Source organism: Rhinolophus hipposideros, assembly GCF_964194185.1.
Source record: "Rhinolophus hipposideros genome assembly, chromosome: 26".
NCBI lineage: Eukaryota > Metazoa > Chordata > Mammalia > Chiroptera > Rhinolophidae > Rhinolophus > Rhinolophus hipposideros.
The window spans coordinates 16,024,403-16,046,403 of record NC_138072.1 but is presented as its reverse complement, the minus strand read 5'-3'; the positions used below and the strand labels follow the sequence as shown (position 1 = coordinate 16,046,403).

At 43.4% G+C, this 22,001-nt stretch overlaps 1 protein-coding gene across 1 annotated transcript in view; it reads left to right on the top strand.

Moving 5' to 3' along the window:
* Window positions 1-22,001, top strand: part of KIF26B (kinesin family member 26B) — a 414,751-nt gene that overhangs the window by 199,909 nt on the left and 192,841 nt on the right. Inside the window, exon 4 of the mRNA XM_081038975.1 lies at window positions 1,995-2,164. Within this exon, the coding sequence (XP_080895101.1) occupies window positions 1,995-2,164 (170 nt within the window). The remainder of the gene's footprint in view (window positions 1-1,994; window positions 2,165-22,001) is intronic.

The following is a 22,001-nucleotide window of genomic DNA, read 5'->3' as shown; positions in this document are numbered from 1 at the left end:
AGGGATTAAGAAGTACAAATTGGCTGTTATTAAATAGCCATGGGGAAGTAAAGTACAGCTTAGGGAATATAGTCAATAATATGGTAATAACTATGTATGGTGCCAGGTGGGCACTAGACTAGTCAGGGGGAATCGCTTCTTATAAATATCTAACCACTATGTGGTATGCCTGAAATTAACGTAATACTGAATGTCAGTTGTAATTGACAAAAAAAAAAAACTCCTTAAATTTAAATAAATAAACAAATAACATAAAAACAATTGATTATTGAATAATTCTACTTATAGGCTTGGGAACTGAGTGCCCACTGATCCCCAATTCTTTAAAGGTAAAAGATCCAATCTTTCTTGGCTCAAGATAGCCAATAGCTCTCTTTTAAGGAGGCTATGTCTTGAAATTCACTTGCTACTTGATGAAAAAAATGATGCTATAAACTTGGGAGTTTTGTTTCTGGACATTGCCCAGGATGGCATCATGGGCCACGGGGCTTCATAAATGGTGTTTTGTGGTGACAGCAATGTGATGGCCCTGTCCTTGGCCCCCTCCCCCCAGTTGTTTCAGCTACCCCTCTAGTCTGCCTCATTCTTCCAGGAGAGTGGCAGCTGGTGGAGGAGAGCCCACTGCAAAGGGCAGCAGAGGCGGCTCAAGGAGAGGGGACTGGTCCCGCTTGCTGAGCACCATCGCTGGGAATAGGTTCCAGACCATGGCTGCCTTTGCTGCCTCCAACTCCGCTGTTTCATATATGGGTCGGGTTTCCTTACAATGCGTTGAATGAATGAGAATAAGAAAGTATGTGTTGGCAGAATTTCAGCTGAATAATGCCAAGGCTTTCCAACTAAGAGCATGCATTTAGGCAGAGCAAAGTTTCGAGTCAATGGCGTTCCGGGTAATGGCTATCCTGCTAATAATGAAAAGTACAAATGTTTTTATGTTCAAAGGTTAACAAATGGGACTCTTTCACTGGCCTACTGGCCTACTCGGTTACAAAGTGGAAACTGTTCCTGATCTGTGCTTCATTGCACTTGCATTTTCTAGGCAATTAGAGACATTTTCCACTCAGCATTTAAGAGCTTTGAGCAGGCTGGAGACTCTTTTTTCAAAAAAAAAAACAACAGGAAACTAAAGTTTCCTTTTTTTTTCCCAACAGTTTTTCCTTTTTGCAAGTAGACTGAAGTTTTACAGTAACAGGTTTTTGAAATAGCACATTTAGACTTGCCTGTATAATTATTACATTTGTCATGGGATTAGCACTTTCCAAAAGTATATTTCTACACAAGCTTCTGATTTTGCCCAGAAGTATGGTTCTTCATGGCATATTATGTGGATTTAGACAAAAAGGACCCAGCCTCATCCACTAGAACTTCCGTTATAAAAGCAATTATTGCAAATAAAGTGGAAGCCATTTATCTTAATGCACCAGTCAGAAAATTGAGTCTGTTGAAATGATGTAAACCCTGCCCTCAAAACCCCATTGGTAATTCCTGGTGACGATATTTATTTTTATGAGCTCCTTTAAGTCATCTGCGCGCTGACTGCCTACAGCAAACAACAAATACTGTGTGGTTTAATTCCTTGTGTTTTGAATAGCAGATTCACTTCTCTCTTAATATAACAACATGATGTCTGTGCCCCACTCGTCCGTTTGGGGCCATTTCTGGTCAGACACCAACACTGGTTGACGTTACTAGTCTGGTCTTGGCCTGCAAACCGTGTGGATAATGGCTCATGCTTTGCCCCCCAAATGGAGGAGAGACACAGACATAACTGAAGCTTTCAATGTCGGGGGGCAATTTTATTCCATTATTTTTAATCAAAATGAGGGGGACATCCTAGCTAAAAAGCTGGAAGGTAGCCCCAGAGAAGCCCTACGCAGCACAAGTGCTATGTAGACGGAACGTGGGGGACAGGTTCCCAATAGGGTGATGCTGTCAGTGGCAGCCATGACATGCAGTGAGCCACAGGTGATGAGCGCAGTATCCATTTTCCTCCTCAGATCTCTCAGCTGATGACAGAGACGGGCCGTGAGGGCCTGCTGACAGAAGCGGTGCTGAATCGCTACAACGCAGACAAGCCTGCCGCCTGCAGCGTGCCAGCTTCGCAGGGCTCCTGCGTGGCCAGTGACACTTCCACGGGTACCTCAGTGGCCGCTTCCTTCTTTGCAAGGTAAGAGAGGTGCTCCGGCCCTCCGTTCTTTCCCAACAGCCCATCTGGTGAACCTCCCATGTGGGCCGGTTTTGCTAAAACACCAGGAAGAGTTTTCGGCCATCTTTTGACTTCACTCTTTAAGACAGGGGTTCTCAACGTCAGCACTGCTGCCATTTGGTCCAGATCATTCTTTGCTGTGGGGGCCTGTCCTGTGCATGATAGGACATTTAGCAGCATCTCTGGCCTCTACTCACGAGGTTCCTACAGCACCTTTCCCAGCGGTGACAACTAAAAATGTCCCCAGGGTTGTTGAGAACCACGGCTCTCAGATTGTGTGGCTGTAAAGATGGTCTTCCACGGGATGAGCACTTTTGTGGGTACAGCCCTATGGCTGGTGTTTCCAGATTTATCTTCTCGTAACAGCAAAGGAACTGCTTCAAAATCAACCATTAAGTAGATGGCAGTTTTCTTTTTTCTTGACAGACTAGCTGGATAGTTATCGAGATGATCCAGCTAATCTTAGAAACTTTAAAAAGATGAGGAACAAAAAAGAAAAGTATTTCAACAATGTTTTCTGCCTAATTTTAGCAACGTGGCAGAGACAGGGCAGCAGACAAAGGACAGCTGGGCAGGAGAACACTTCAGGGTTGTCTGGATTCAGGCTCCCTATTTTATGAACGAGGAAACTGCGGACCAGGAAGGTTAACCTGTGAGTTAACTTACAACAAAGCCAGAAATAGAAACGAAATTCCTCTGCTTTTTCTTTTTTTTCTGTGACTCATTCTTTATTCGATACGTTAGAACTTAACCTTGGAAAACTCTTTCTACCTCAGATTTGCAAACTCCTGACTAGGCAGCATGCCAATGAACTAGCACCAGATATGAGCTCAGGAGACCCCTTGGGTTCCAGATCCAGGTCTGCCTCAGTTTCCTTATCTATAAAGTGAGGTTAACACCCACTCCTCCTGGTTGCTCTGAAGATTAAGATAAGATGATTATAAATTATGAAGTGCTGTAGAAATGTTAATTTAATATATGGACTTAACTAGTATGTCAAGAGGAAGAAATACGGTGTGGCTTTTTGTTTAGGGAGCACAGTGTTTCCTGCTTCAAGAAAACCAGCAGTATCATTAGAGTCAGGGAATGGATGTTGAAATGAGATTGACTGGGAATTGTCTGAGTTCTGGACAAATGGTGTGCTCGAGGCTAGATGTCACATTAATCAGAGGAGAATTTACAAACAAGCAGAAAAACATCATGGAAGGAATGGCAAATGACTAGCAATGACGGTCTTCTCTGAGACTTGCTTGTACAGCCAAGGGGTGACTGGAAGTTCTGAGGTGAACCCCAAATGGATGGGCCAGTGATGGTTGGGGGAGGCCATGTAGGTGATGTTAGCCATAAACAAAGATGGGACTTGTGATTTCAGAATTACAATGGCTTGTGGTATGAGCTTGCAAAGAGCTGGATCCACAGGGCTGCCTAAATCGTTATTATTTCTTTGTTTGTGGCGCATGCCAAATAGCACTTGGAGCTTAATGGTGTAAGGCATTAAAAGTATACACTTTGTGTTTAAAGGGTTTATAATGTATAGTGGGGAAAAGAGTGCCATGTGAAAAAGAATAACGTACATATGTTATTATAACATGTCTAGGAAGCATTTAGAAACTTCTGGAGCAAGTTGACAGAGTAATTTTTTGTCTGTGGAATCTAAGAGTAAGAAAGTGGGATACATGTATATATGTATATGTGCATATATACATATATACATACACACAAACTTACACACACAAGGTGTGATAAAAATATGGTGAATGTTTAAATTAAAATTTATTACAATAAAAGACACATTGCCATTAATCCCCCTCAGAGTACTTCCCCTCACTTCGGACACACTTACCCCATTGTTCTTGCCACTTTCTGAAGCAGTTCTGGAAGTCCTCTTTCATGAGTGTCTTTAGTTGCACTGTCATGGCTGCCTCAATGTCCTGAATCGATTCAAAACATTTACCTTTCATGGTCATTTTGACTTTGGGAAAGAGCCAGAAGTTGCACGGTGCCAGGTCCAGTGAATAAGGTGGATGAGGACACACCATAATGTTTTTATTTGACAGAAATTTCCGTACCAGAAGTGATGTGTGACGTGAAGCCTTTCCGTTGTGATCACAAAATACGGTGAATGCTGCTGCCAAGTGCCATCCAGCGGAAAGGCAAGATCTTCAATACAGGAAGCGGCACGTCAAACCTTAGTAACAGTGTGTGACAAGTTTCAGCTTGCTCAGTACAGTCAGTCGGGTGTGAGCTACAGTTAAGAGAAGGTGTGTTTTCAAGTGTGCTGTAAATCATCTCCATCATGACAATGCTCCGTGTCACACCCATTGCTTCTGGTATATGGCAATTTCTGTCAAATAAAAACATAATGGTGTGTCCTCATCCACTTTATTCACATGATCTGGCACCATGTGACTTCTGGTTCTTCCCCAAAGTCAAAATGGTTCAGGACATCGAGGCAGCCACAACAGTGTGACTAAAGACACTCATGAAAGAGGACTTCCAGAACTGCTTCAGAATGTGGCAAAATGATGGATAAGTGTGTTCAAAGTGAGGGGGAGTATTTTGGGGAGGAATAATGGCAATTTGTCTTTTACTATAATGTATTTTTAAAATTTAAACATTCACCGTATTGTTTGATTATGGATATATATATCATAAAACGGGATAATATATGTATATCCATTCCCCCCACATACCCACTGCCCTGATGGCCCTACTTTCACTCCTCCCAAAGAAGGAGGCTGCATTCTAACTACCTCCCTGTCACTGATGGGAATCTGAAGCTTAAGGCCCACGTTGTTAAGAGACCAGGCATGTAGCTCATCTCTTTGGATCCCCCACTGTCCACGTGATAAGTCAAAATCAGCCCTGCTTATGTTGTCAGACAGTAAACTGAGTTGCGTGTCAAGGGGTTTTCTGTTTGAGCCAATGCACATCTGTGCAAGGCAGTGGCACAGCAGCTTTTGTTAGGGGTGAAGGCTGGGTCTGTTGCTGTGCCCAAACCGGAAACACTTCAGTGATTATGAATCATATTGAAAAACAGGAGTGTTTTCCTGTTCTGCATAGGGATTTAGGGATACAGTAGGCTCCTAAGCCTCAAATTTGTGCTCACCCCTTTTAAACTCTTTCTGCTTGACCGTGTGATGGAAACACAATGCTCTTGAGTCTGCAGGACCTTAGATTCCCCTGCAGCTCTAAGTGAGGACGCAGGGTGGCCTGCTCTCAGGCAGCTGTGCTCGGCATCATTTCACTTCATTTGGGAGTGGTGCCATTTGCCAAATTTGTGGCCAATATGGCTGACGTTCACTGAACGTGTTTCCCCGAAAATAAGACCTAGCCGGACCATCACCTCTAATGCGTCTTTTGGAGCAAAAATTAACATAAGACCCAGTCTTATTTGACCGGGTATAATATAACATAATATAGTATAATATAACATAATACCCGGTCTTATTTTAATATAATATAACATAATATAACTTAATATATAACATAAGACCCGGTCTTATATTAATTTTTGCTCCAAAAGACGCATTAGAGCTGATGGTCTGACTAGGTCTTAGTTTCAGGGAAACATGGTATGTATGTATCACTCACTGTACTAAACTCTTAATAGGCAAAATATCGCTTAATCCTGTAAGGCAGATCCGGTCATTTCCCCTGTTTTATGGATAACCAAAGAAATGTCCTGAGGTGAAATTGCTGACCCAAAGCCGCACAGCCAGGAAGTGGCAGAGTGAGGAGTCGCTTCTCATGTCCTCTCACTCGCAAGCCCTTGTTGCTATTCTCTGTGCTAAATGGGCACAGTAAGATACTTTAAGTTTCTTTCACCATAATTAGGAGCGGATGATAACTGCTTCTAAAATAGCGTTGGAAATAAGCGAGCCCTGTAATTTGTTTGGGAAGACAAAACCCAAGTGTCGAGAGTGGTAGCTGTCCACTTTTCTTTGTGAGATGAACCTTTCTTCTTCAATATTTATTTTTTAGAGCTGTGGGTAGAGGTGTGGCGGGACCTTGTTGCATTTCAGAGATTCAATGTCTATAAAATAAGAATTCCAATCCTGAATAAGGAACGAGACTTTGGGTCCAGGCTACTCCAAGTGTAGACAGAAGCTAGGCCGGCTGTTACTGGCCTGTCATAAGTGTAGAAATTGAGAGGAAGCGTTTAGAAACTTCTGGAGCAAGTTGACAGAGTACCTTTATGTCTGTTGAATCTAAGAATAAAAAACAAGGGCTTATATTTTGAAGGTAACTAGAAATAAAAGAAGTGACTCCCTACCACAGACAGTTTGAGAAGCACTGCTTTAGAAAATGATGGAGCCCAAAACACCTATCCTTTTATGCCTCTCTTGCCAGAATTTCTTTATTTCTTTCAATATTGGTATCTTGGTAGACTGCCTTCACTGCAGCATTTCAGTATCCAGTTTTTGAAAAAACACTTTTTCGGGAGGAAAATATCGTAACAGTGGCATAGTAACAGTAATACGAAAGGTATTAATAGTAATCCAAAAAAGAGATTGGCACAGTTGATCATCAGGTTTGTTAACTATCATGTATTGGCTTTGAACTTTTCAAATGAGGGGATCTCCTTTGCATGGTACCCACGTGAATGTGAGGTGTGATTCAATTTTCCTATTTGTTGACTGTTCACTTTGGATAAAGATTTCCTTCATTATGTACTTAGCCTTATAACCTATAAAGTGCATGAAATCCAATCAAAACTCTTGGGTGAATCCTCAGTATTGTGGGTTGAGGTAGAGCAATCCTCATTTTCATTTGAAGAGCAGTGAAATTCTGGATTATGCATAGAGTTGCCTTGAACCCTGGTAGATAAAAAGAACCTTTCAGATGACCTTCTATCTTCACGTTGCTATTTTTTCCCAAATAACCTGAAGAGCCATTTAAAATCATGGGGTGGTTGTTTTAATTCATGGAGAAAACGAACCTCTGGACGATCTTAACCTACATTCAGAGCAAGTGTTTGAAAAACAGTGAAAATTGCTAGCTATCACATAGGCTTTTCAAAGGCAAGTTCAAGTTTGACAGAACTGGTGTGGCCGCCACTGAGGCATCAATGAGCACATGTGCTTTCGATTGTTTTCAGACCTCACTTCTTATTGTAATATTTATTATTTACAGCTCTTCTGTTTAGGTCACAACCTTTGTAAGACCATTACTTTTTATGAAATTCAAATCAAATTTTCAAGTAAGGTTATGTAAAGTGCAGTTTTGATTATAGCAATGATTTCTTTTTAAGTTTTCCTATTTTCTTTGTGTAAACAAATGCCTTTAAAATCTGTTTTCCCATGTTTTGGTTACTTCAGATTACTCAGGGCCTTGAAATCCGTATTCTCTATTCCTTTTCACCAAAAGGACAGGTATTGGGTCCATCACATGAGAGTGTCTCCCTCTCTCTCTGTGCCTCTGTTTTCCAGCAACAGGATTATTTTATACTCGTTGACTCCCTTCTTAAAGATTCTGACTTTTACACAACATTTTACTATTGATTAAAAAGACATCTGTCCTGGATTTACAATTTTCTGCATAAATTTGGCATTCACCTCAATACTGGGCTGCCCTCAAATTCATTTTGTGGGACCCATTTGCTCTGCTTTTTCTTTCTCACTTGCCGAGCTGCCCCTCATTTCCTTCCACCAATTCCTCCAGCTCTTTGACCTTGCCCAGACTCATTCTTTTCTTAGGGATGTTATTATATTTCTGTCCATCTCGACCTCTCGTGTAATTTCTTCCATTTTTGTTTTTAGACCGCTCCTTGTGTTACCTAGCCTTCTCCCAGCCCCCTGAGCACATCAAGAACTGTTTAAGACTGATTTTATGGGTGTCCCCTGGAGGCCAGAGGTTGTGGTGACATTAAAACCAAGATCAACTCAGGTCCTGGGGTCAGGAGCTAAGCTGAGCTGAGAGGGCTGACTCCTGGCTCTAAGGTCCTGCCTTCAGGTCCAGGTTGCTGGGCTCACCACCACCACCACCCCGTCCCCCCCACCCCTCCCCACCCCGTGGAACTTCCTGTCAGTGCTGTGTGCCCACGTGCTGCTGTGTACACAGCTATGACAGAGCAGGTCCTGCCCCAGAGCTTTTCCACATTCTTGTTGACAGCCAGTGCAAAGGGTGCCTGGTTACACTGGTCACAGCAAATGCTTTTCATATATAACCTTGTATAGTGAAGGCTTTCTTTAGTCCCTGGGCACGTTAAACCATAACAGTAGTACTTGGTTACATACTAGGAGCTTATTAAGTCAAAAAAGGATGAGGAAGAATGTGAAAGGGCTCACAGTTCTTTGGTTCTTCCATCAGGTAGAGTTCCCTCTAGGGAAGCTCACATCTTCCCATTATAAAGACATCAACAATTAGGACCTGAGAAAAACTACCCTAAACATACCACAATTGGTCTCGGGTGATCTAGGAGGTGAAAAATAGAGCTGGGGCACAAAAATCTTACTTGTCAATTCACTGTGGAGAGACAGGGCTGCGTTTCAGCCTCCAGTTTGACAGATTGGAAGTTAATTTCAGCACCATGTCCATTATGATAAAATGATACCTCTAAAAGAAACCTAAGAGCTCTTAGAAGCTCATATTGTGGAACTTCTCTGTACGATTATGTTTTTCCTGTTTCTTGTCTTGTTTTCATCGGAGCAGATTGTACCTACCCTGCCTCCTTACTCTTGCCAGCGTGTCATTCTGACCTGGTGTCTAATCGCTTTCTCTCCCATTACTCTCTACCCCTCCACCCTCCAGTTCCCTGTTGGCCTATTCCAGGGCTTCTCATGGATTTGGGGCTTCCACTGGGCTCCTATGGGACACTTGTGATCAGGGCTGACATGTACAATCATGCCATTTGTTCATGGGACAAGGGCAACAATTGAAGGGGCAAGTGGGGCTTACATCTGGCCACCACTCTGCTGGCCAAGCTGAGTGCTTGGGCTCCATCCATCCATCCATCCATCCATCCATCCATCCATCCATCCATCCAAAGGAGCATCTTTTTCTCATTTGTGCAGAGGTCCAGTCTAGGCTCGTGTTGTACCAGCTATTCCTGTCCCCTTTCCTGGAGGCTAAGCAGAGTCAGGGCACCGATCTTTGAAGGTCTGAACTGGAAGCCAAACCCCTACCCACCCTCTGGGTTTCTTGTTTACTTATTCCTGGCAGGTCATAGCTTTACTCTTCTTGGAAGAGACGCCATGGACTTCTCAGAAAAGCGAGGACTCTTACTCATGTCTATAAACAAAGTGAAGTTTTAGGAATCATAGTTATAGGAATATAGCTTTGCTTGAACCCACATCAGTTGCAGTATGAAAGGAAAGCATGAAAAAGGAGCCCCATGTATATTTGGTGCCATCAGATTTCAAGGGTCCCCTGAAACAGTTTCAGGTGTTTGCCACATGAAGAAGTAAATCCTTGATTGCTTATGAGGGAGCAAAAGTGAAGAAAAAGTGGCCATAATTCAATATCTACACTCTTATCCTTTATGTTAAAAAAAATCCTAAAACACTTTTCAAATAGATAACCATAACATACAATACCCCAGCCCAGCAGCCTCCAGGATTGCTGTTTCGGGGCATGCGGACCATAACAGAAGGGCATTCATGGCCACCCATGCCATTCTGGTCGGTGATCTGTACTAAAGAAAATTCAGTGTCTGCAGCCTCCTTTCCATCTCCTGCTGCAGGGAATGTGTAAACTGGGGCATTTTCCGATTAAACAAGTCCTTTGTCTGACTGATGGCCGGTTGGGGTGTTGGCAGTCAACTCCCAACATCTGGGAATCATTTGCACAGCTTTGCCTGGGTTGAAAAGCCAATTCCTGCCTTGGTGTGGATGTTTGAAGGCAAAGTCGTTTCAGTGAGCCTGAAGGATGTAGTGACTCTTGTTCGAGAGTCTCAGGGCTAGGCATTCTAGTACTCATTGTACATTTGTGAATGTCTTTTTGACTGATGTGGTTGGGTGGGCGGGGAGTATTAGCAAAAGGAATGAGACAGGTGGAGTGGCCTGCCACCGACAATATGACGTCAGGCAAGTAACTTAACCTCGCTAAGCCTCAGTTTCTTCTACTTAATGGAGATAATCATACCTACTTCACAGGATTGTGGTGAGGATTAAAGGAAAACGTGATAGTACTTTGCAAATTTCATCTAAATCCTAGTGATGAGGTGAAGATGGTACTTGCTATGAGAAGGATGGAATTTTACCTTCAATGGGAAATTCAGTGAACTCGCAATGTTCTCTTTTGAGTAGATGACTTTCGTCATGCCTACCTTTACAGTGTGTTTACATGGCACTTTGTAATCCAGCTTAATGATGACCTAGGACCTCTGTGGCAATTGTACAGATCAGGCATCATGCCTCAGAGGGCAAAAATGCCTTCCCAGGGGGCCATGGCTAGCCCTTAAAGCCTCAGCTGGAAAGAAGCAGGCGGCGTCGGTGATGGAAAACATCACTGACCCACACAGAAAGAAACGCTCCCTGTCCTCGTGGGCTTCAGGGCACTGACGACACACTTCTCAATCTTTTGAAGGGTTTTGTTTTGTAGTTTTATAGCCCTAGAGCAACTGTCAAACAAAAAGAAAGATGACAAAGGGAAGAAAGGATGATGTAATTAAGAATTCTGTTATCATATAGCTTGGTGGTGACTCAGGGAGGGGAGCTGGAATTCTGCTGTGGCACTGACAATGAAAATTAACCAAAACAGGAAGTAAAACACAAGTAAAAGGGGGACCTGTTCCTTCTTTGTTAGTAGCCTCATGATTCATATTGGGGGCTATAGAGGGAGGATGAGGTGGCAGAGAGTCAATTCCCACAGAGCAAAGGTGTGAGGTGTGACCTGTGTACTAAAGGAGAGAATGGATGGGGACAGGATACAATTTTATCTACTAGATATTTTTATAGTTTGTTTCCTAGTCTGCACCTCTACCACCACCCTCTATAACATGTTTTCTTTCTTCAGTGCTTACTCATGTAACAATAATAGCCTGCGTTTATTGAGGGTTTCCTATATGCCACACACTATTCCAAGTTCTTTGCACAAATTTAAACTTCAGAAGCACCCATGAATTGGCCCTCTTACTATCCCATTGTTTCGAAGTGGAAACTGAAGCACAGATAGGTGGAGTCACTTGATCGAGGTCAGACAGCTAGGATGTGATGAGTGGGTACTTGAGTTAGGCTTTTTTCCAGTTCTGGAGCCCATGAACCAGAATGTAAGCTCCGTCGGGGTAGGGCCATTTTTCTCTTTGTTCTTGCCTAAAGCCCTAGTGCCTAAAAGAGCACTTAAGAGATGTTTGTTGAATGAATAAACAAATGCTCTCTGCCACTATCCTCTCCTGCCTCCCAACTCAGGATGGGTTGTGATGGGCAGGCACTCGTGAAGTCTCAACACCAGGATGGTAAATGAGACCGAGGCACAGAAGCCACAGAGAGACCAACTACTATTGATCAAGTACTGTTCATTCTAATTTTGCTAGTTACAAATATATTGCTTCCTATGTCACTCAGAGTAAAAGCTAAGAGTTGTCAGTGACTTATAAGGCTCTCTCTACAATTTGCCCTCCTCCCATCCTCAACCACTCTCTCTCTTGCTTACTCTGCTGTAGGCACTCTGGCCTCCTTGCTTTTCCTCAAAAAGTGCCAAGACCATTCTCTCCTTCTAGACTTGCTCTTTCTGTTCCCTCTGCTCGTTCTCCAGATACCTGCTTGGCTCAGCCTTCTGTTTCTTCACACCGTTGCTCAAATGCCACTTGCTGGCAAGTCCTCTGCCCTCCCTATTTAATATCACAATTATTCTGTCTCTGCATATCTCCTCCCATGTAATACCCACTGTCTGATGAATATTTGTTGAATGAATGAATCTCAGACTGAAAGGGAGAGAGGCAGCTAAGTTTCCAGAGTGTTTTCCATGGCAATTCTTTGAGAAGTTCACATCTTTCCCCTCTCCGTTCAAACTGCATGCTCAGGAATTAAATTATTCTTTTAGCTTTAGGATGTTTGGGGATGGTAGCATCATAGCCCAGCATGGAAAAAGGCATCACTGGGAAACTGAGATTCTTATTAAAGTGTAAGTGCCTAGTTGTCTTTTCAAGAGGAGCAATTGCAAGAGATGGGACTAGTGGTACAGCCTGCGACAAGAAACCAAAGAAAGAGTTAAAACAGAGAGAAGAGTTCTGAGTTATACTAGCTCAAATGAAGTAGGGCTCTCCATCTTTTTTCCTGTCTCGGTGAGAACCTCTTTTCCTTCCTTGAATAAACCTCGCTGCTTTCTGCCCCCTACTTTGATTTATTATTTTAATTCTATAGCTGTCTTAGTGAAGTATGTAAAGCATTTGGGGATAAAATCATGTGGAAGACATTATGGAAACTAAAGATGTATTATATTATGTGGTGTCGGGTAGAGAGGTTCAGTATGCTGATGAAAAATACTGCTGATGAAAACACAGATCTGTCCATGGCGTGCATTGTCTATCGACTGAATAAGAAACTGGGTCCTCATTCACGGCATAGGGAGGAGGGATGTCAGGAATTGTTTTAATGGTTTCGTTAGAAATAGGTAGAACTGAAGCGTAAACAGACATAGTCAAAATCCCTGCTTTTCATGCTGAGAGTTGTCCTTGAAGGTGGGAGTTTTTATTTTCTTGCCTCTAAAATGGAAATAATGAATTGTTCGTTTTCCTCTATCTGATTACTAAGGTGTAGATTTCATGAGCCCAGGATCTGTGTCTAATCCTCCCACTGCACTGAATGTCATGCCTGGTATATAGGAGGAACTCAGTAAATGAATTTTGAAAGAATGAATCAACCATGCTTGAAAACATAGGTCAGCCTTGCTTCTCAATAGGATAAAATACTTAAAGGAACTAAAACTCGAGCGAAACTATGGGATTGTGCTTGAAAATAGCTAAATTTATTGTGTAGCCTCAGAATTACCATCATTGCAAGTAACTAGCATTAGTGATAAACGTAATTCTGATGGATAAAACACAAATGGAATATTTTTCATTATCGATTTCAACACAGATTCAGCAATACACTATTTCTCATAATCATCTTTTTATTTAGCTTATGCAAAAAATGATGTTAGCTTCACACTGTAATTACATGATTTTTTTTTAGCACTTAGTATGCTTGTTCATGAAGTACACTGAAATTCGGGAAATATAATTTCACAAGCCTAGAAATAATGGCCTGTGTCATTTTCTTGGCATCCTCCAAACCCAAAGCCCTGAGTCCATAGTTTATCTTTTTAAACCCTAGCAAAGGAGTAAAAGGGCTTTGGCAGTGACAAACAAAGAGAAATTCTCTCAAGTGCCTGTAGTGAAAAGGATATAATCAGCACCAGGCAAGCCACTTTGGATAAAAAAATGAGCAAATATAAACCATCACTCAAAATTTACTTCTCGTCGTTTAGATGCTTCAAAAAACAAATGTGGTTCATTTTTCTCAAATAAATTTTCATTTATTATCATCATCTCTGTCTCTTTGGTTCTCAGTCTAAAGCGGCAAGGTGGCATTTGTGAGGAAAGCAGAATAGTTCTGAATCTGACTATCCAGAATTGTAGAGGCACTTTCTACCTACTAAAAACAAACCAAAACAAAACAAAAATAGTAAACAGTCTTAAGTCCCTGTATGTACTCTCATCACTTACAAGCGTTTACATATCAAAAGAAGACCTTGTTTCTACCCTTGAGGAGCTCCATTTATCAGGCTGAAATTGAGAGAGGTAGTGAAGAGAGCCAAGGATTGTGTGTCATAAAGTCTGCCCTGGAGGGGGTCCAGCCTGCCTCAAGAAACTACCTCCACAGCCCCCTCATGCACCACTGTTTCCAGGTGCTTAGGAATTCTCCAGAAGACTGTGGCTGGCTGGAGCACGTACTGTTGGCCCCCATGCTCCCATGACCTTCTGAATAAAACCTCTAGCTCCCCGGTTCACCACTGTGACTCTGCCCGAGGTTTTCCTCTGGCTTCCGGGACGCACTGCACTCAAGCGTGGGACAGGCCAGACTGCCAGGGAAGTGATTCTGTTGGGAGCAGCAATCACATAAGGCTGACAGGAATTGGGGGATAAATACCCCAGCTCTCATGCCCCTTGGTGGGGTAAATGCTGAGACAAGGTCCACCATGTCTCCCGGATTTCCTAAGTAGGACTGAGCCCAGTTGCCCTCATCAGCAACCAGCAACGAGATACTACACCCTCTCCGGCTTCCTTCCCTCCCTGTCTCACTTTCCTACTCTCTTCCCACTACTTCCTGGAATCACCTGATTAAACCTACTAGCAATCTCATCCTTGTCCAGAGATGCTTCTAAGGAAACCCAGCATAAGATATTGGCAATATATCCTCATTCCTTCATCCATCCATCCCTCCTTCCCTCCCTCCACCCACTCATCCATTCATCCATCATTTCTTTCTTTAATTAATTAATTAAACATTTGGTAAGCCCATACTACATGCTAGGCATTATATTCAACACAGAGGGTAGCAAAAAGGCAGCCACTGCCATCAGAGAGCTCCCAGTCCCAAGGGGTAGCCAGTCCCATGACTGAACAGTTATAAATAACATGGAAGTTCAGGACAGAGAAGTCCGTGGGAACTCCCACCACCACTGTCCCTGATCCTTCAGGTTGTTTGGAACCTAAAGATGCCTTCACAGCACCTATTACATCAGGAATGATCTTCTTGATTCATCTGCTCACCGGTGTATTGCCTATCTCCCCTTCTAGAATGGAAGGTCCATGGAAAGAGGCGCTGGCCTGTCTTGTTCTGTCTGTACATTCTCAACTCTTAGAACAGGGCTGACGCTCAGGAAATATTTGGTGAGCGAGTACACCTCAGCGGCATCCGGGGTGCTGGCAGCCCCGGAGGAGTTCACCTGTGTGGCGGTAGATGTCAGTTCCACTCCGCAGGTAGTGTCTCCATCCCACCGCGCGAAGGCCTCTACTCCCCACACGGTCTGCCCACGGCACCCCGCCCCACGGCACCCCGCCCCACGGCATCCCCCCCATGGCATCCCCCCCACGGCACCCCGCCCTGAGGGCAGGGGCTTCCTTCCAGTCCCTGCTCCTTGAGAACTAAGTACTTTGACCAAGCTTGCTAGGTGAGCATCTTCCTTTAATGGGATGGAGGGTGACCTGCTGTACCCTGTCCATTGATTTAAATGTTAGTCACGCATAAAAAAATACCTTCACAGCAACACGTAGACTGGTGTTTTACCAAACAACCGGCACCGCGGCGCAGCCAGGTGCACCAGCACACCTAGAATCAGTACTAAGTTTTACTTGGGAACACGGGCCATTCTGTTCATCCAGCGCCTGCTGAGAGCAGCCGAGGTGGCTCCCCATGCTTGTTTCTGAGCGTTCAGGCTGCGGAGGGCTGCACCAGCTCATTGTGTGTGTGTGTGTTGGGGGGGGGGGATGCGGGCCTCCCTTCTCCCCCAGCCCCCCCCTTCAGTCTTCATCCTTTGTTCCTCGTGTCCCCAGCTGCTGACATGTTTAACTTAATCCTCGTGTTCTTTGGATAAATTGGAGAATCCCTTACCATTTATGATTTAAGACGTGAGCACTTTGTTTTAGCTTTCACACTAAAGATCGAGAAAGTAAAACTAGACATCATTCATCGTTAAGCTTCTCCGTGGTCCTGATTGCCAACCATAGCCCCAAACATCCTGGTGGGTTTATCACTTTGCATGTTCTTTATTTCCTTTAAAGCTGGATCCGTGAGGAAAATTAATATATGAGCTTAGATCCTGCTCAGGTGCGGAGGGGTTAAGCAAAGTGTGGTTCAAGCTGCAGTAAATTTAAACATCACTAGTATTTTTTTTTTAACATATCCAGGAAAAAAAATCCTAACTTATGTTACTATTGCTACAGGAGTTCATAAATTAAAAATAGTGTCTATAGCCTATATACCTGCAACTTCAAAATTACAATCCATGTATTCTGTGGTTGCCCCTTTCACAAAAGCGGCGTGGAGTGTTAGGGCTCAAACAGGGTCTCCCATCCCAGCCTTAAAATCCAAGCAATGATTCACCCATGGCTTTTGACTGTTGCTTTAAAAACAGTTTTTTTTCATGATAAGGAAGTTATAAGCATAGACTCTTAAGAACTCGGTCCTATTATCTTTTCCCTCTAACCTTCCTCTTATTATCCTCTTCTCTCTCTTCCTCTCTGTCTTTGGTTTGGCTTTTTTATTTGACGCAATTTCAAAACAAGTCTAATAACATCAGAAAGAAAACACAGAAAAAAACTTCTTTATTTTTCACTCTGTTCTGAGCCATAAATTCCTTCATGTAGTCAAATAATACACCCCAGGAGGGCTGGTGGGATGAATTTGATTAGCTTCCTAAATGTTTTGGCACCTGAACACCACAGAGCTTCCAAGAGTAGGGAAATTATTTTTCCTCTTCTCCTTCAGGGATTGCTTGTCACCTGGGCCGTGTAGCTGCTCTATGTTTCTTTTCAGAGGTTGGCATTGAGCAGCCCTGCTGGACAAAGCCCTATAGAAGTACCGGCCCAACTTCGAGGTCCCATGGGCTTTTACTTCTTCATTTTGTTCTTTGAGGGTTATGTTAACTTTATTGAGAAAATGCATAAATTAAGGAAATGGAGAGGATGCACTTTATTTAGATTTTCAGGAAGGCTTTCACATATGTCATACTGGAAGCAGTAGAAATGAGTTTCCATTACATTACCACCCAGCCCTCCACTCTTCGGTATTTACTGAAGAGAAATTAAGACACGCAAACACTTGTACATGAATCTTCAGAGAAGTACTGTTCATTATAATCAGAAACTGGAAACAACTCAAGTGTCCACCAACTGATAAGTGGATAAACAAAAGGTGGTCTTAAAGCATCCATACAGTGGAGTACTATTCAGAATACTCAAACCGTTGGTATATAAAACAACATGGACCGACCTCAAATAATTACAGTGAGTGAAAGAATTCGGACTCCGCCACCATATGGTATTCATTTATATAAAATTACAGGCAACATAGGCTAATCTATAATGACATAAAACATGGCTGTGGTTGACTAGGAATGGGGTGGCAGGGAGGGATAGGTAACATACAGGTGTGAGGGGTAACGGATGTGTCCATTATCTTGTGAAGGTTTCCCAGGTACAAACACATGACAAATCTCACCAAATTGTCTACTTTGAGTATGCACAGTTTACTGTATATCAGTTATACCTCACTAAATCGAAGCAAATGAGTTTTCTTGGGATTAGAGAAAATGTTTTGACATTGACTTAGAGAATAAATAAAAAGTTGGGGTAAATAATCATTTTTTCTGGAGGCAGAAGTATTAATAATAGGAACCTGGAGGGAAGCATATTGAGCTGGCCTTATTCAATATTTTTTAAGAGATCAAGATAAAAAAAGTACCATGGGAAATCTCCAGATTTGTGCACAAACCTAAGTGCTTCCAGGTAATAAAATACCATCAAGGTAGAATGAACAAGAGAAGGAATGAGCAGAGGAACTTTAATGAAAGCAAAGAGAAACATTTCAGGTAAAAGAATTCAAACTATTCTGTGAGATGGTAGACTCTGAGAAGCTGATTATACTTGAGGAAGAGAACCTAAGGATTTAGTTGCCTGAAGGTTTGGTCTAAGATTATGACCAGTGAAACCAACAATAACAAAATGTACTGGACATTATCACAAAGATTACTGGAAATAAAGTGAAAGGTAATATCTTACCTTGGACAAAATAAAAATTGATTTGACCCTAGAAGTTCTTATGAAGTTTTAATAAGTACACCTTAAAGAGGGAAACAAAAACCATTCAGGGGTGGAGGAGCTTTCATTTGAGAACAGGTGGCTGGAAGAACTCCTCAGTCTGGAAGACAAGATGTTAGAAGGAATCTGAGTAGCTCCTGTGACATGTGTATAGTTACTCATTAAATCTTGGAGTTATCTCTTAAGATTGAGCAGAAGCAGCATTAGGGAAAAACAAAGCAAGCTGTCGTCCACATTCTAAGACCCAGTACCAACTGGGAATGTCAATCTGTAGGTCCAGATTCATCCACAGATGGTAGGCTGATTGGAACTATTAGACAGAGCTAGGAGTATTGGGGAGCAAATCCCCAACTTCTGAGGCCATGGAGCGTGCAAGCCTGCCTGCCTCTCTTGCATAGGAAGAGATGGAGGTCTCAGTTCAGTGCATTAGGACTCCAGTCCATTATAATGGCTGTTCTAGTCTGTTTCTGAAATAGTCTTTTCTACATTTTAAAAATAGCTACATTGCCCTGATCATTTTTATCAAGGAACAAATCAGCTGCGATATAAGCTTGAAGTGGGCTGAAAGAAGGGCTGTTGGAAGTCCCTTCGGCAAGCCCAGGCTGGACAGAAGTCCTTTAGGAGGCAGACTCGTGGGCAGACTGGTGTCAGTGACCTGTGGTATCTGAAGTTTGGGGTCTGCATGTCGGCAGAGCACATGCTAGGCACTTCCCCCAGCACCTGGATTGTGTCATGATCAAAAGGAGGCAAGACAGGAAGGAAGAAAACTCCAAATCAGTGCAGTCACTCAGAAAGAGGACGGGTGACGATCTGACGTTCTCTCTTTGGCTTCGTGAGGAATTGCAAAGTGCCGCTTTGGGACTGTGAACTCCAGCCATCTGCTTGTTTGGAACCTTGAGAGCCATCTAGCTGTTTTCTCCCGCCGTAATTAAGAGCGGTGCGGGACACGTGGCAATGCTGTCCATGGTTAATCACCAGGAAGGAGCTGAGCCTGGGAAATGAAGGGACTCACATTTGAAAGGGAAGCTGCAGAGAAGCCCGATGATTCCCAGAGGACACAGCTACCAGGTTTCCCCTGTAAAAGGAGTGGAAGGGTACAGTTTCGAAAAAACATTGACTTTTCCCCCAAATGTCTCTACCTTGGCCTGAATAGAAGAGTCTTTCTCTGATGCCAGCTTCTTGTTTGCTGCAGTCACATAATTTTGTGATGCTCCGTGGGCATCAGCGCTTCCTCGTACTGCCTCCCTCCACCCCCACCCCCATTTCATCTGTTGGCTCCTGGGAGAGGAGGTTCCAGTCCGTTCGGCTAACAAGTCTGTGATTCTGACAGTAACAAGCAACCCAGAGAGAGCCCAGGAGAGGAACAAGAATGAGATGTTCCTATATTTTTATGTGGAGATTGATAATCAAGGCTAACAATCCCGGCAGAAGGTGAACAACACATTAAACAGAGGGGAAAAGATAATAAAATATCGCCTGCTGCTTAACAATCGCTGGGTGGAAACGTTCCCTGGAACTACCCAGCTGTTGCACTTCATGGCTCATAAAGACTCAGTAACGTCCGTCAAGGGCCTTTTTCTTGGTGAGGGACCATTTTTTTCATGCAGTTATGATAGCATCTGGTTCCCGTCCTTGGAAGTGCAAACAATCCACAGGCGCAGGCGGACGGCTGCCGGGGATGAGCCTGACTGCAAAGGCCTCTGGCTCCGTTGATGGGTTTTGTCACTTTTGACCAAAAGGGCATCATCACAATGCAGATTCAGGGTCAGCAGGCAGTCATTGAGCACCTGCTGTATGCCAGGCACTGGGTTAGGTTATCGCATTTAATGGCATTGTCAGCGTTTGAAAAAGAATGAGAGAGCCCTGGGCTATTTGAGGAACATACCCAGGTCACACTGCTGCAGGTTGACAGGCTGAGATGCCCAAGACTGGTGGCCTTTGCTCTGTGCCACATTGCTGCAAAGTGGGAAGAAGAGGTGAGACGTGCTTCCTGTCTGTGCTCCGGGTATGTGTGAAATATCTCTGCCTGTGCTTGTCCAACCTGGGTGGCCATGTGCTGAGAAGAGACGGTACTTTCCAGAATATTCAAACAATGGGAGTACTAGGTGACCTGCTATTTTAGGTCGGGTTCCCTAAGGGCAGATCCCTTGAAGTGAGGATTCCTGTGCAAGCCACTTATTAAGGATATGGTTCCCAAGAATTGGGAGGGAGGAGTGAGGGAGGCAGGAAAGGGGATGGAAAGGGGAAGCCAAAGAGGACGGCTTTCAGTATCAGCCCATCAGCCCAGAGTGGCTGGTGTGAGTTACATTTCAGAGGTGTCCCAGCTGGGGTTGTCATATTCCCTGACCACCTTTAGGGTTGCAGGAGCGCAGTAAACCCCAGAGACATCCAGCCTGCTATCCGGAGTCACGTGTAGGCAAAGCAGGCTCCAGCAGCTTTGAAAGGACAGGTCTTTGAAAAAGATCAGCAGGTGCTGACTGTTAGAAACAAAACCAGGGGAGCCCACAAAACGCAGAAAGAGCACTGCGGGGACCTGGGCTCAGCACCTGTGTTGTCACCTTCCCATGCCCATTCACATACCTGGCTGGCAGAGGAAGAGACAGATGAGATGGGAAAGCAGCAGTGAGCAGCAGCGGACCAGGTACCGCTGATATTTTCAAGCGACACCATCAGCTATATCTTTACAAGAAAGGGTGTGATTTTCCTGAATTCTGGGGATGGTGTTTTTCATCCCTAAGTTCAGCTGTCTTTGTTGAGTCACTTTCAAACCAAGTCAGTGTGAAATAGAACATGGGGTTATTTCATGTTGGATGACATAATGGGACAAGGCAGACTAACGTCTCTTCAGAGTGAAGGAAAGTTGTTCCCACATAAACATCCATGCTGTCTTACAAGGTGGGAAAATAGAAAGGGAAAATGAAAAGTGGGGGGTTGGCTGAGACAGGAAGCCTCCCCATCTGATACCATGCTGTGACTTGAAGTGCCACAGACTCCAAATCTATGTGTGTCTTTCTTCAAACCCAATAGCTGCATGTAAAAAATAGTAATTATATAGTAAGTGAACCCATAGCAACATTTTAAGTGAAAACAGATTTCTCCCATTTTAAAGAAATGTCAACTCTTTGTTTTGGGGTTGGGGGGTCCCTCACGTGTGTCCCAGCTGAACACGAACACCACATTCCTATGTAATTTATAGCAGAATCTGTATGTCCTGAGCTCACTCTGTATCTGTCACAGGCATCAACACTGAGGATTCTGGACGCCAAGTACATTATGGTTTTAATGTGACTGAGTAGAAATGAGAACAAATATTCCCCCTCCTTGGGCTGTTGGAGGCCATATAGAGTGAAATGCAAACTGGGGGAATCAGGAATTGCAGTGGAGATATACTTGCCTTATATAACGCTCGTCTTCCAAGCAACCCCAGCCTGGGAGCACCATCAAAAGGGCATGGGTCACAATTAAAAAAGGTAATGAATTCAAATGGTTTTAGACAATGGTGGAATTATAGTGTTTTAAGTGTACTTATCTTTTAGCGATATATACTGAAATATTTACAGATGAATAGTTTTTGGTTATGACATTTTCTTCACAATAATATAGAAGAAGAGAAAAGTGGGGTGCGTGGAATAAGATTGGCCATGAATTGGCTGTGAATTATTGAAGCTGGGTGATAGGTGATTCTGTCTACTTTTATGTAATATATGTTTGAAATTTTCCAAAGTAAAAAGAAATAAAGATCATGAAACTAGTTTATACTTAAAGATCCCTCCAGAAGACTCTGAAAGCCCAGCCCTGCTGTCACCATAGTGTCCCTCATGTTTTTCTGGTGACTACAAAGCCTCTGTTACGAGACTGGTGAGGACACCTGCCATTGCTGCCATCACTCTGCTGTCCCCACCCCCCGAACCCCTTTCTTCCAGTCACAGGGCCCCCAGCATTACAATTTTAGGCCTCCTCCCTCATTTATTGCAAAATTACTCCTGACCTGAGTTCTGGGGACTGAGCTCATTGAAGCTGCACTATTACTATTTTATTTACTCTCACCACGCT